General features: G+C 50.0%; 1 protein-coding gene across 5 annotated transcripts in view; it reads left to right on the top strand.

The window, feature by feature from the left end:
* Positions 1–14,760, top strand: part of LOC142590483 (uncharacterized) — a 216,582-nt gene that overhangs the window by 168,976 nt on the left and 32,846 nt on the right. Inside the window, exon 5 of one of the 5 annotated variants that reach the window (XM_075702639.1) lies at positions 11,430–13,215. The exons of the other annotated variants lie outside the window; for them this stretch is intronic. Within the exon in view, the coding sequence (XP_075558754.1) occupies positions 11,430–12,505 (1,076 nt within the window). The 3' untranslated portion in view covers positions 12,506–13,215. Of the gene's footprint in view, positions 1–11,429; positions 13,216–14,760 lie in introns of those variants that run through there. 5 annotated transcript variants of the gene reach the window in all.

The following is a 14,760-nucleotide window of genomic DNA, read 5'->3' as shown; positions in this document are numbered from 1 at the left end:
TAATCCTCATTTATATTACAAAAAAAGCAATTAGAGCAAACGGTAATATTCGCAACACTTCGAGTACACGAGAATATTGACAACCACTAGAGCTTCTTAACGTGCGTAACTTAATAACACTTCAACAGGCAATATAGGCTGATTACTTGATCCTCAGCAAACCTAACCTTAGCTTTTGTTCACTTGCACAGCTTGGTGCTGTTTATGAACTACGATATGTCCCTTGCAGGACTGCTGAGGCTAGAACTAACTGTGGGCTTCTGACCTTTGAATATACCATTATAACTTATCTGGACGATAACAAAAAAAAGCAAAAATCTAATACACGAGTTCCCAAGTAAGATACCTTACAGAAAAGAAGTTATGGATCTAGTATTACATAGGTCATAACACACAACTTCAACCTGTTGTAGTCTTAATATGGCTGATTACTTATTTTTGAGTGCTGTCTGTGTCGCTCCTTTTCACAGCTGTAATTCGAAAATTGGTTGTGTCAAAACGTTTATACACTGCACAGAATAGTGGATGTTCTTTTTTTGTGCGATTCTAATGCTGCCTTGCAAGGAAGCTTATTGCCATCTCAAATGCATTGTTTGTCACCACCAGGAGGGCAGGCCTCATCAGGCACATGCAGCCTTTAGCCTCCCCCTTGATGTGGCAATGTATGTTTGGATGCTGTATGTGAAAAGTGAATCTCGCGATAAACTTTCAATAAACCTTCATGACTGTTTCAACATGGCTACAGGTAAGTCATCGTGCCCTACAGAATTTGTGTTTAACAAAAGCACAGCACTGCGAACCTCAGCAGGATCAGTAGGAACCAGATAAAAGGAGTTGCAGTGATGGTTTATTATACGTAAATCATGAGGGTGCTCAAAGTTTGCCGGTTGTTGTTTTGAGGTAAGATATGCAGTAACCTCAGCAAAGTAACTGTTAAATCTCTGTGCAAGTGCACATGGTTCAGTTATGACAGTATTTCCATCAGTAATAGCTCTCGCTTTAGTTTGGTGCGTTCTGTTGTTCATGGTGGAGTTTCGAACTTTCCATGTTTAAGCAGTATTATTAGTTACACGCATTACTTGTGAATAATAATAATCAGCCTTCGAAATCTGCAATAACTTTTCAAGCTGTTTCTTATAGGTCTTGTAGCTCGTCTCGAGGTCTATTCTATAAGGAGAGCTTAAATTTTTTATGTCTATTATTCGTATGATTTATCGATTTTAAAAGGCCTTGTGTGTAATCCATGGCTTTCTCTTCAAACCTTTCTACCGTTGGATATCGTAGAATAAAAATTGCTCATGTGACAGTGAACTATTAAGAAATGTTCCAAGCTTATAATCAGCGGTAGTGACATAAACACAGTCCCATGTTTCTAATTTCGATGTGATGGCTTTGTAGTCATATACTTTGCAGATATATTTTTCATTCTTAGTGGGGAATGACTAAGTAGACACAGTAAAAGCACAAGAACTAGCGTTCTTGTTGTCCTCTGCTAGTCCGTGTTTATTTGTGTGCTAGTACGATGTAGCATAATGCTATTCGCAATCAACTAGCCCAGCTGTCCATGCTTAACGACTGTTCTGAAAGAGGGTGCCAGTTGTACATGTTGCCATGTTATATGGGGAAAAATAGGCTACTTCCTAACCAGCTCCTTGCAATCTTAACTTAGGAAAACGTTGCTAAAGCTTATAGGGGTATTACTCAAGTTCGTGCGTGCGCACCTGACCCCTGAATCGCACAGCGCCGGCGGAGCGGCAGTCGCTCGCTAGCACTTTCGCAGCAGCCCTAACGGTCAGAGCTGTGACCCCTAACCCGCGGTTCGCAGTGAGTTGCGACCACGGTGGGTTCAGGCCAGGGGGACAGGGCGAGTCTCGGACTGAAGGTGTTTATTCACATTAGAGTACAGTACCAACAAGCAGCAACCACAAACACAAATACAAAACCACAGCGGCGGAGGGTTCCACACTTCTGAGGCGAAAGAAACCGCACAATGTTGGAACCACAAAGAGGCCGGTAAGAGTTCAGCTCACCCAGAGTGGATCCGCGCTCGGGCCCTGGGGCGTTCAGTCGCTCAGCTCACGAAGGCCGAGCACAGCAGGGGGACGTCGTTCGGCGGTCTCAGCTGCTGAATTGAGATGCGGCCAGTCGCAAGCTCCTCAGTCCTCAGCCGAAAGACAAAGATGCATCGGTGGAATAGCGCTTCTGCCCCAAGTGGCGGAGAGGGACTCTCCCCGGTTCCAAGAAAGGAAAAGGAGGGAACGGGGTACCATGGCTGCGGCGTCGTGGCCAGGCAGGAACAGCAGCTGTAGCGGCGAACATGCCCTTTCCCCAGTACCCTCCGCGAGCGAGCACGTGATTACCGCGTGATAACCGCGTTGTCGCTCCGGAGATATCGGGATGCGCGTATCCATATCGGATCCCACATCCCCCCTCCTTAAAATCCCCCTTTAGCCGCAAAGAGGCCGCCGTCACCTGAGGCTTTCCTCAGAGGCACATGCTACTTCGACATCAACCCGCTTTGAGTCCATGTTGATGAGGGAGCAGCTCTATAATAGCTACAGACCGCCGTTGTCACCGTGTAGGTAGTCGCGAGTCGTGATGGTACGGAGCAGCTTGACAGTAACGGGATGTAGTAGGAGGCGAGAAGGCCGCTGGGTGCGGGTCACCTTGCTTCTCGGCTTCGTCACCTGCCTAGTCGGACGTGCCGGGTCCGTGGTGTCGAAAGGGCTCCGGGATTTCTCTTGGCTGCTTAGATTACTCTGACGCGATCCCCGAACCAGCCTCGAGATGGCGCAGGACAGCTGTCTTCTGATGTTCCCGGAGGTCGTTGCCCTCTGTTATGATCGAACGCGTTTCTTCCTGTTCATCCCGACACAGCTCTCTCTGTGGTTACACCTCCGCTTCTCTTGCGGATTTCGGCACGCAAGATCAGCAAAGGGCGCCGACCCGCCCTTGGCGATAGCTTACACCTCGCTGTGCAGCAGGGGTCCACTCTGTCCTTGCGGGCTGAGTCTCCCGTTCGGCCTTGAGGCTGGGTGCTTGGTTGCGGGGCTCGTAACTCTGTCGCGGGGTTGTGCGGCGCGGTTCGGCGAATTCTGCGCCGCTGCCACCATTTCGGACCGGAAGCCATGCGCTGCGCTTCTCACCTCGTTGTTAGCTGCCGGAGGATCCTCTTTTCTCGCCGCCTGTTGCATGAACTGCGTTGCTGACTGCTTACGGTCTGCTCGTTCGTACCCACTGCGGAGACGGTCTTTTCTTCTTGGTTGTTGTTGCACGGCTCCCGACGGGCAGTCTGCTGCTGCGACAATTTGGTTAGCCCCTCTCGCTTCTTCCAAACAGAAAGCGCGTGCTTGCTCTGGAAGCCTGCACGCTAGATATCGGAGGAGCGTTCCGTCCGATATCGCGCAGGATAAAATAGCCTCCGTGAACCGGACAGAGTTAGTTGTGCCGAGACCGCAAGTTGCAACGCCGCACTGGGCTCGAACGTCGAGCTGTACCACCCGATGCCGCTGCCTGCGGGTGCGGGAGAGCGTTCTCCTCAGGCCACTCGTTCCCTGTCGTAGTATATAGGTTTGAGGTCACAGAAATGCACCGGTCGGCTGATTGGTCTTAACTTCAACTCCGCCAGCCTGTACACGAGCGAAGAGACAGTCTCTCGCACCCGGTATGGTCCTCTTCATTTCGGCGCCAGAGAAGCTGAGAATTTCTTACTGGCGTCGCTCAGGACGTGATTCCGTCTCAACACCAGGTCGCCCACTTTGTAGTGAACTTCCAGATGAGAACGGTCGTACTGCGCTTTCTGCTTGGCACTTGCAGTGCTTAGGTTCCGTCGCGCTTTTCGTAAAGCCTCCGTGCCGACGGAACAACCAGTTCCGTGCTGCTGCGTTCCTGTAGAGTACGTTCTACCGGATTCAACAGCTCCCTCCCAAGGTTGAGGGTGGCGGATGCATACCCAGTCGATCGATTCACTATCGACTAGATCGCAAATCCAATTTCAGGAAGACAAGCGTCCCACTCGTGCGTCTCCGCAAATGCAACGAGTATGTGCTTGATGTTGCGGTTCACACGCTCAGTGGGATTCGCCTGGCCATGGCACGTGGTTGTTCTCCTGTGCTTAATGCCGAGAGCTGCACAAGAGTCCGCGAAGAGTTTGGCAGTAAAGTAGGACGCATTGTCCGTTATCAACTTCTCAGGATAGCCGAATCGTGTAAACACCTCGATCAGCTTTCCCATGATTAGGCGTGCTGTCAGCTTCCGTAGGGGGAACAGTTCCACTCACTTTCTGAAATGGTCTGTGACTACGAGAAGGAATCGGTTCCCTCTCGGTGTCCTGGGGTACGGTCCCATGATGTCATATGCCGCAATTCGGCTATTGATCGGCTGCATGAACCCGGGTGGTCGTCCACCACGCGGCTTCACGCGTTGGCACACGTTGCAAGAGCGGGCGTAGCGCATCGCATCCCGCTTCATTCCAGGCTAGGTAGCGAAGCGGCACAACTTCAGTTAAGTCTTAGGGCCACTCGCATGCCCGGCGATGCACGTATCGTGAAAGTAGCGTAAAAGTGCTCCTCTCAGCGTGCCTAGAATCACCGCTTTGAAGGACTCATGTATCCTCCGCGGGAATGTATCTCAGCAGGGCGCCGTCAGAGTCTAGCAGGTAGGAATCCAACGCACTCACAGCACTACCAGCTGATTCGGAGCGCCTCACACCCACAGCAATACCAGCTGCGTCTATGTGCGCCGCGGCGGCGCCGCCGGGCTCCCGGAGCCCCTCAAACGCTTTCTTACAAAACGGATCCTCTCGCTGTGCCCCTAACAGCTCCTTTCTGCCGAACACGCTCCCCACTGAACTGATGCAAGTTAAGTGGTTCACGCTTTCGTCCTGAGAAGGGGGTTTGTCCGCCCTTCCTTCGGGACCAGCGCCGTCGAGCATTGTAACAGTTACTCTGCTCTTAGGCTGAGTCACTGAAGAGTCACGATGGGTATTAATGCTACCCCTCCTGACGACCTCAATCGTCGCAGCAGTTAGTCCGCTCTCAAGCTCAGTTTCGGGCGAGGTGAGTTGAGTAGTAATGTTACTCTTCTCACAGTCAACGAGCGCGCGAGAAAGTGCGTCCGCTGCAACGTTGTTCGTTCCTCTCCTGTAGCGGACGGTAAAGTCACATCGCTGCAGAAGTGCCCACCGTGCAAGCCGGCCGCCTGGCTCTCCTAAGCACCTAAGCCAAGTTAGTGCCATATGATCGGTCTCGATAATCAATGGGACTCCATCAATATAGTAGTCGAACTTTTTGAGAGCGAATATGATCGCCAGACATCCCTTTTCCGTCACGGAGTAATTTTTCTCTGCGGGAGTCAAAGAGCTGCTGGCAAAAGCTACCGGGCGCAAGCTACTTTCGTGCTGTTGGAGCAAAACCGCTCCTAGGCCAAGGTAGCTGGCGTACGTATGTATGACAAATTCTTTGTTCAAATCTGGTAGCCTTAACTCGGTGGTTTCCACGAGCGCGTTTACGAGGTTGCGCAGTGCCACCTTTTGCTCGGGACTCCACCTCCACTGCTCACCTTTCCTCAACAGCATAGTCAAGGGGACTTGCAGTGCAGCGCTGTTTCGGATGAACTGTCGATAGAAGTTCGCCAGCCCCAAAAAGCGTCTCAGTCCGCCTATGTCTGCCGGTGACGGGTAGTTGAACCTTGTCATCACACGGCAGAAGGCATCCCCTATCCAGTTTAAACCCCAGTAGCGTTACTCGGGTTGCTGCTGTCTGGGTCTTGGTCGGGTTTAGCATTATCCCCGCAGAACACAGACGCTCCAACACGTCCCTGAGATGGCGTAAGTGCTCATCAAAGGTACGCGAGTATACCACAACGTCGTCCAAGTAAGCAATAGCATAGTGCCACCTTGCGTCACCCAAGACACGGTCCACTAGGCGCTGGTAAGTCGCAGGCGCACTGACCAATCCAAAGGGCGTACGGGCAAACTGGGAAAGCCCCCTGTGACAAGTGAAGGCAGTCTTCTCTCGGTCACAGGGATCTACCTCCACCTGAAAGTATCCTCTGCTTGCATCGAGCGTAGTGAAATACTTCGCCAACGTTGGATACAATCGAGGGAATGCTAGGAAGCGGATATGCGTCCTTGCGTGTCACCTCGTTCAGGCGGCGATAGCCAACACAACGGCCATCCATCCATTTTAGGAACCAACACCACAGGAAAACCCCATGGGCTGTCCAACCTTTCAACAACGCCTGTATCGAGCAGTTCGTCCAGAGCGCTGTCTAGTGCTTTCCTCGTACCAAACTCACCGGCCGAGGATTGCACTTCCACGGAGAGGCGCCGCCTGTCTCAATTTTGTGCCTGTATAACGTAGTGCAACCAGGCCGCTCTGTGAATACGGCGTCATATTCAGTCAGAAGCGATGAGAGGCAAGCATTTTCTTCCCCCGACAAACTGCTTGAGTCGTTCAGCAGCGGGTGGTCTCATTCGCCCTTCACTGCGGTACACAGTGCCACCGCAGCGGGGGTTATGGGCCGTGCGGGAGGGGAGCAGTTCCCCTCCGCGCCTCTTTCTCAGCGCGGTTGGCCGGTCGGCATGTCGACCCGGCCGCAACCGTTCTGAGGGACCTTTTCGGGCAATCGCTGGGTCGGTCTGCGCACGAAGCATCATCGAACGAAGTTGTCTCTGACGCTTTTTGAAATAGAATGAAAGGTTTCAGGGTGTCACATGCTCGCTCCCTGTATCCTCCGTTGCAGTCGTCATTAACAATGCCCGTCTTAGCGAGGAAGTCTCTACCAAGAATTATAGGAACCGACAGGCCGGGAAGGTGAGCGAGGTGTTGTCGACTCACCAGTTTCTGCCACCGCACCACAAGCATAGCAGCACCGCTCACGTGCGCCGTGCCGCTGGCGAGTCGGAAGGTCACATTACTCTCTCTCTCAGTCGGATAGCGTTCCGACGGAGATGTTCACACACCTCGTTGCCAAATAGTGAAGCGCTTGCTCCTAACAGCGCAAAAAACCTGCGCCGGGTGACTGTAACCTGTATGAGCGGCACTGGCCTGTTGTTGAGTGGTCCGAAACGACAAGCCAGCGGGGCAAGAAGTTCATGTGTCTCACTTCGTGCCGCTGTAACCGCCGCCGGCCATGCAGCGTTGCTCACCGGCGGCCCCGCTCGTTTCCCGAAAGCACATGCTCTCGGTTTGCAGGCTGCCTGCAGTCCCGGACGTAGTGCCCCGGCTGGTTGCACCGATAACAGAGGAGAGCCGCCCTTTGTCGGCCTTGGCGTCCAGTGCCTCGCGCAGTTTAACCGTTGTTCCTCTCTATCGACTGCTTCCTTGCAGGCACGCTCTGCTCTGGCATCCTCGGGCCGGCATGTCGACCACGATTCTGCATACCTCGGCCATCGGCAGCGCCTGCTGCATGCATGGCATAAGTGTACGGGTCGAGAGCCCGGTCAGATAAGTCCCAACCACTTCTCAGGAGTCCGTCACTGAAAGCAACCGCACCATCTCCCCGGGAACGAGCGCGAAAAGTGTCCCCGTTCCACGCGCATCGCGGCTCAAGTGCCTGCGACGCTGGGTGTGGAGGTCGGTATGAGCGCGAGGCGAGTATGTCCGCCTGTATGCGCTTTGCGTCCGAGGCCAGCTCATCCAAATCCCTGAACTTGCCACCTCTTAGGTATGCTGCGAAGGTGGGATGAGCTTGTCGCGTGACTCTCTCCACCTTATCGCAGTTCGGAGCAGAAGGGTCAGCGGTACAATAAAGTTCTACCGCCGCCGTTACGTACTGGAGCAACGATTCGTCCGGATACTGAGTACGTAGCCCCAACTCGCGCCGCAGACGACGCTGGTAATCTGCGGGCAGGGATTCCTCGCGTAAGGTCGCTCGGAACTTGGCCAGCATGCTAGACCGGTAGCCAGTAAGCCGGAACCAGCGGGCAGCGTGATCAGTTAACGACACTGGTACGACGCGTTCCAGTATCTCGCTATCGGACAGCCCTGTTGCGTGCTGGTAAGTCAGCACGCGATCGAGGTATTCGTTGACGCTAACTGAATCATGATACCCGCTGTAGGTGGGTAAGTCCACCCCTCACTCTCGGTCTAGCAGCTGCGGCAGATGTCAGCAGCGTGTTCTGCACGGCACCTGTCAACCTCTCAATCAGGTGCAGCGCATCGCGCAACAGCACCTGCTGAGGCTCGCCCTGGCCAGTATGTCTGGCACAGGAGCGGGACGCGTTGAGCAAGTGTGCCGCTGTGGCTCCATGCTCTCCACAAACTCTGGCGAAGGGTTCGGCGTAATGTGCCTCACGCCTTCAAGGGTACATCCTTCCAGAGAGAGCGCCTCGCGTATAGCGCTACCCTCTTCGAAGCTGATCAAATTCCCAGGGCTAACGTTCGCCGCAGGGTATGACTGAGTGGTAACAGTTACCGCTGCTTCGAATTGTTGCCTGTTGGTAGCCACCTGCGACACTGTGTACAGCGGCTGTAAATCAGCCCCGTATGCTGCCATGGTTCGTTCGTGTGGTGGCAGTCACTCGCAGAAACAGACTCAACCTTTCACACCTCTGGCCCCACGTTGGGTGCCAAATATAGGGGTATTACTCAAGTTCGCGCGTGCGCACCTGACCCTTCTCTGGATCGCACAGCGCCGGTGGAGCGGCAGTCGCTCGCTAGCACTTTCGCAGCAGCCCTAACAGTCAGAGCTGTGACTCCTAACCCGCGGTTCGCAGTGAGTTGCGACCACGGCGGGTTGAGGCCAGGGGGACAGGGCTATTCACCTTAGAGTACAGTACCAACAAGCAGCAACAGCAAACACAAATACAAAACCACAGCGGCGAAGCGTTCCGCACATCTGAGGCGAAAGAAACCGCACAATGTTGGAACGACAAAGAGGCTGATAAGAGTTCAGCTCACCCAGAGTGGACCCGCGCTAGGGCCCTGGGGCGCTCAGTCGCCCACGAAGGCCGAGCGCAGCAGGGGGACGGCGTGCGGCGGTCTCAGCGGCTGAATTGAGATGCGGCCAGTCGCAAGCTCCTCAGCCGAAAGACAACGGTGCATCTGGTGAATAGCGCTTCTCCCCGAGCGGCGAAGAGGGAGTATCCGCGGTTCCAAGAAAGGGAAAGGAGGGAACAGGTTGCGTTGGCTGCGGTGTCGCGGCCAGGCGCGAAGAGCAGCGGTAGCGGCGTACATGCCCTCTCCCCGCAGCCCTCCGCGAGCGAGCACATGATTAGACAGTTTTAGTATAGCGTAAAGTGCTTGCGTTAGCGTTAGCGTCCGACGCAACGCTAACGCAAAGAGAGACTGCACTGCGCGGCACAAAGTAGTGTTTTAGAATAGCGTAGCGGAGAAAAGCGTTAATGTTAACGCAAACAAGTACAGCGCCATCTAGATGTAAAAACACAAAGTACTGGAAAGCCAAATCCACACGAAATGCCGAGCTTATCCAATGCCGAATCCGAAAGTGTGTCCCTAAGTCAAGCTTATCGAAAGCCACAGTCGATGCGTTAATTACGCATGTAGGTGTTTGGTTTGAGTGTTGTTTAGTCGAGAGTCGCTAAACGCACCGATTATTCTTAGCATGCCGCGATCGAGTGTTCTGTGGGACCCATATTACGTGTCCTTTTTAAGTTTGGATGACATCGACGCCCTCATGCTTCGGGAACGAAAGCGACCGCGCAGGTTCTACGTGTCCTCAAGATCCACTCAACATCGAAGCTATTCCGGAGGGGACGTTTCGCCGGCAATTTCGCTTCCAGAAATCCGATTTCCCCCTTCTTTCCACTTTTTTGCAACGGACGCCCATCTTGACGTCCGTCCGAATGAGTTCAAGGCGAAAACCTCCTTCAGGAGGTTCATATCGTCGTCGTCGGTAAAACGCACACGCATTGTGACCACAGCACCGACCACACTACTGTGTTTTGCCGCGGAAAACGTGACATGCATCGGCTTGACATGCGGCTTTACACCAAGCGAACGAGCGAAATACACTTGGGCGCCATCTCGAGGCGGGTACAGCAAACTTGAGCAAACATTAGCAAACCTTCTCGTTAAGCCTACTGCGCCGCTAATCGAGAACGTATATCGTAAACAAGGCCAATTTGTCACCTGTGCGCCACTGTCGAAGCATCATCACACAAATCTAAAGCAAACACGAGCATTAGAGGGGAACGAATGAGTCGAACAGTGCAGGCCGACGACTCGGTAGATCCGAAGCGGGCTGCTCTCACTTCGACTGGCGCCGCCATCTTGCCGTACGAAAGGCTCCCTTTGCGTGCGTTAGCGTTCAACGCTAAATCCTGAAAGTAGACAGTAGACAGTTTTAGTTTAGCGTCCGCAACTATAGCGTACGCTATACGCTATAATATAGCGTACGCTAAGCAGCGCACGTTTTCTACAATTTTAGTTGGCTGGCGATATCTTCGGATCTCAGAGGCCATATGCCGTCGTTGCGGCTATTTCGCGCCGTTCGCGACAGGTGGCGCTGACATCTCGAACGCTTCTTTCGTTAGGCTTCGACTCGTTCGAAACGAGAAGCGATCTCGAAAACACCACGAGGTTATCCATAATACTCTGTCGTCGAAGCGGCCTGAGACTAAGCGAAAGCCGTTTACACAGTCATTTGCTACGAACGAAGTGTATTTTACAAAAGCAACGCCAAATTCAATTCGAAGTGGGCAGCCCGGACCGCCACCATGTTTCTCGCAAGCTCCGCAAACCCCGCAAAAACGCTAACGCTAACTCGTTTGCGTTGCGTACGCCCGCTATACCCGCTATTTCGTTTAGCGTTCAGCGCATGCGCAGTGACGATCCGCTATTTTTTAGCGTACGCAATGGAATAGCGTACGCTATACTAAAACTGTCTAGTTTTAGTATAGCGTACGCTATTCCATTGCTGCTTTACGCTGTACTAAAACTCTCTATTATCGCGTAATAACAGCGTGGTCGCTCCGGAGATATCGGAATGCGCGTGCCATCCCACGAGCTCAGTGTGTGATCAAGAAGAAACCCTCTGATGAACTCTCTTAGGAGATAAGTTTGTTGTGCCAAAGAATTGTAAGAAGTTTTGCAAGTGCCAAATGTGGCCTCCGGGCCTCGATTGCTCATTGAGGATGACAGAGCAAGCTGGGTCAAACCATTTTTATACTTTTCTCTAAGAGTCGTACTGTTAGTCTTCAAGCACCCCACATTCTGTCACATTGTAATTTTTTGGCTATCCAAAAACAATTTTTATTGGTGGACTTCACAAACAGGGTCATGAAGCATTCAGATGCAGAAATATTGGCTAAGAAGGGGCATAAGGAGTTCTTTGTTTCATCATACTTGAAATCACCCTCAAGATTTCACAAATAAAAAAAAGTGAACTTGTCATTAAATTTAGCACCTCTGTTCATTTTTGGCATTTTATAATAACCTTTACTTACTTTTGTTTTATTTGTGCAGCATCGAGGCCTTCTATTCCTCTGTCAACTGCCAAATGTGACAAGTTGAAGCAAGGATGCCTCCACCGATGTCAATTATGTGGCTGTGAGACTGATAAACTGTCTCACCTAGAAACACATGCCAACGCCCATACTGGCGAGAAGTCATTTCAATGCCATTCATGCCTTGAGAGCTTCTCACAAAAGGCCATCCTGAAATTCCACCTGCGCACCCACACAGGCGAGAAACCATATCAGTGTCCTTCATGCTCTCGGAGCTTCTCAGGAAAATGCAGCCTTATCAGACACCTGCGCACCCACACAGGCGAGAAGCCATATCAGTGCTCTTCATGCTCTCAGAGCTTCTCAGAAAAAGCCAAGCTTATGAGACACCTGCGCACTCACACAGGTGAGAAGCCATATCAGTGCCCTTCATGCTCTCGGAGCTTCTCAGAAAAGGGCAAGCTTATGAAACACCTGCGCACCCACACAGGTGAGAAGCCATATCAGTGCCCTTCATGCTCGCAGAGCTTCTCAGAAAGGAGCAACCTTATCAAGCACCAGCGCACCCACACAGGGGAAAAGCCATATCAGTGTCCTTCATGCTCTCGGAGCTTCTCAGGAAAGTGCAGCCTGACGAGACACCTGCGCACCCACACAGGTGAAAAGCCATATCAGTGCTCTTCATGCTCAGGGTGCTTCTCAGAAAAAGGTAAGCTTATAAGACACCTGCGCACTCACACAGGTGAGAAGCCATACCAGTGCCCTTCATGCTCTCAGAGCTTCTCAGAAAAGGGCAAGCTTATAAAACACCTGCGCACCCACACAGGTGAGAAGCCATATCAGTGCCCTTCATGCTCGCAGAGCTTCTCAGAAAAGAGCAACCTTATGAAGCACCAGCGCACCCACACAGGGGAGAAGCCATTTCAGTGCCCTTCATGCCTTCAAAGCTTCTCGTTGAAGAGTGCCATGAAGGTACACCAGCGCATTCATACAGGTGACCGGCCATACAGCTGCACCGTCTGTTCCAAGTCTTTTACGCAGTCTCATCACTTGAGCAGACATAAGAGAGCACATCATTATGATATTGTCCGGTAGGTCAACAACCAATGTTGAACTAGACTACAAATTACATATCTACAGACGTGTACCATGTTGCATAGTGTTCTTCTGCATCAGGTAGTATAAATGTCTCGATGTGCTCGTAAAGGAGTTCCGGAACACTTTTTTCAGGTCACCATAATTGCTCTAGGTCTTTTCTCAGCATGTCAGGAAGAATAGAGCAGAATAAATTATGAGAACTGACCCACACAAAGCCGTTAGAGCCGAGAAAAAATGTAAACATAAAGTTAAACTTTGATATTATAAATACGGTAAAATCAGCAATTTGCATTGTTGTGGCTTTTCATTATTCGAAAAATAATCAACGTCCGTACCTTCCTAAACAATTACTGTTTGCATGCCGCTACAAATTATGTATCTTCATTATAATGATTATTATTACACTACAGATATATGAATAATCTGCTTTCTAAGCTCTTCGTTTGCCTTTATTTTATCCCACTATTCTCTTTTGGTACGTGTGAACTTGTTCTTCTAGACCAATTCATGTGTTTGTTGCTTCTAAGCTCCGGTTTACGTGGTTCTTCCTGGAGATTCTTTTGAGCTTTCTCTATTCATGCCTGTTTGGTTTTTCCTTGCTTTTTTTGCAACTGGTTTCTTTCTTAGGGCAATTGATTGTTCAGTAAGTTAGCTTTCGACTGTTTGTTTCATCAGAGCACCAAATAAAACCCTTTGTTTATTGAGTATTCATTGTCTGTTCTTGGTATTCGAATACTTGAATGACAGCATGCAATATAGTGATGGTAGTATTTTATTCTGTCAGGGGCTGCCAGAGAAGTTGAGTGATGGTTGTTGGAAGTCAATTATTAGTAGAAAAGGCGCTTGTTATAACTAAGATATACAGGCAATTTACGTCTTGAGTCAAATGTCAGGTGCCCCATGCCTAATTCATTCCTACATTTTATTTCAAGAAATGTATCAGCATTTGTGTAAGCACTGTTGTGGCATAAATCTGTAGAAATATTTATATCAAATGTACTCCATTTAGAATCTAGCATACAAATACACTTGCACTGTATCATACGTTTGTGTGCAGAAGGCAAGAAATTGGGCCAATAATGTTTTTTGACATTTGTAAAAATTCCTTACGAACTGCAATTGTGCCACTCGTAAGGAATTTCTTCACCAAAAAATTGTTCACAAGGCTTCTTGTTAAGATAATAAATCGAAGAACTAAGTGTTTTTATTTTGATTAAGTCATTGTGAATATTTGATGCTTCGAATGGGCACTTCGTAGCACAAATGTTTTCTAGTAGCCTTCGAACAAGCATTACGTGTGCAATCCCGTTCACACCCGTGATCATAGCATAGGCTTAAGATATGATAATGTGATCAATAGAGGGTGTATATGTTGCTAAGGGAGCTACACTTTCCTGGCTATACAGAGATTATTTGCACTTGCTATCTGCGAGCGAATTCCTCATTTGTTCCTTATGCTCTAATTGTGCTTTTAGTAAACAGTGCTTCATAAAAGTGCAGGTGAATGACAGGAACTTGCCAATGTCATCAACAGCGGAATGTGCACATTGTTTTATACATATTTTGATAATAACTGGTCATATTTTGAAAACTATATGAAACATATTTTACATTTGACTTGTTTTGCTTCTGACACTATTCTATTCGTATTTCATTTAATCTGAAAAACGAATTTTGCACACCACTAGTTTGATGTATATTGGGCAACAATGTACTGACATGTAATAAGTAAACACGCGAGACAATATCTTTCTTTCTGGCAAGTTCCACTCCTAAGGATTACCTCCTTATCCACTCAGCCATTTTTGTGACATGTACACCTTCAGACTTTGGCACTTTACAGCCACGTGAAGAGGCACCTGTGCCAACACATGACCATTTCAGTGCAGGTTCTTCTTTCAAAGCTTTGTAACTTGTGAACTCAAATATCATTTGTCTATCCACACAGTTCAGCCATGTAGGCTTCTTTGTATTACGTAAAGTCTGAACTGGGAATATGCATATATGTACAGCATGCTGCATGACATTCTTTTGCACAAGCGTTACCGTATGCTCGAATATGTTGACCTGCCGAGGTAACTCAGCATGTTTCAGCATAATGTGACAAACCATTTCATTGTCTTTTAACAATGTAATGAAACAATTGAAAACATTGATATGACCTGACACATGATACTGACACGTGTACTTATCTTTATCGGGCGACCATGTTTCGCCGCCTAACAAATGTTATCGCACAGCGCGGGACGCGC

The sequence above is a fragment of the Dermacentor variabilis genome, chromosome 8, assembly GCF_050947875.1.
Source record: "Dermacentor variabilis isolate Ectoservices chromosome 8, ASM5094787v1, whole genome shotgun sequence".
NCBI lineage: Eukaryota > Metazoa > Arthropoda > Arachnida > Ixodida > Ixodidae > Dermacentor > Dermacentor variabilis.
Note: the sequence above shows the minus strand (reverse complement) of the source record. Positions and strands in the feature narration are given on the sequence as shown.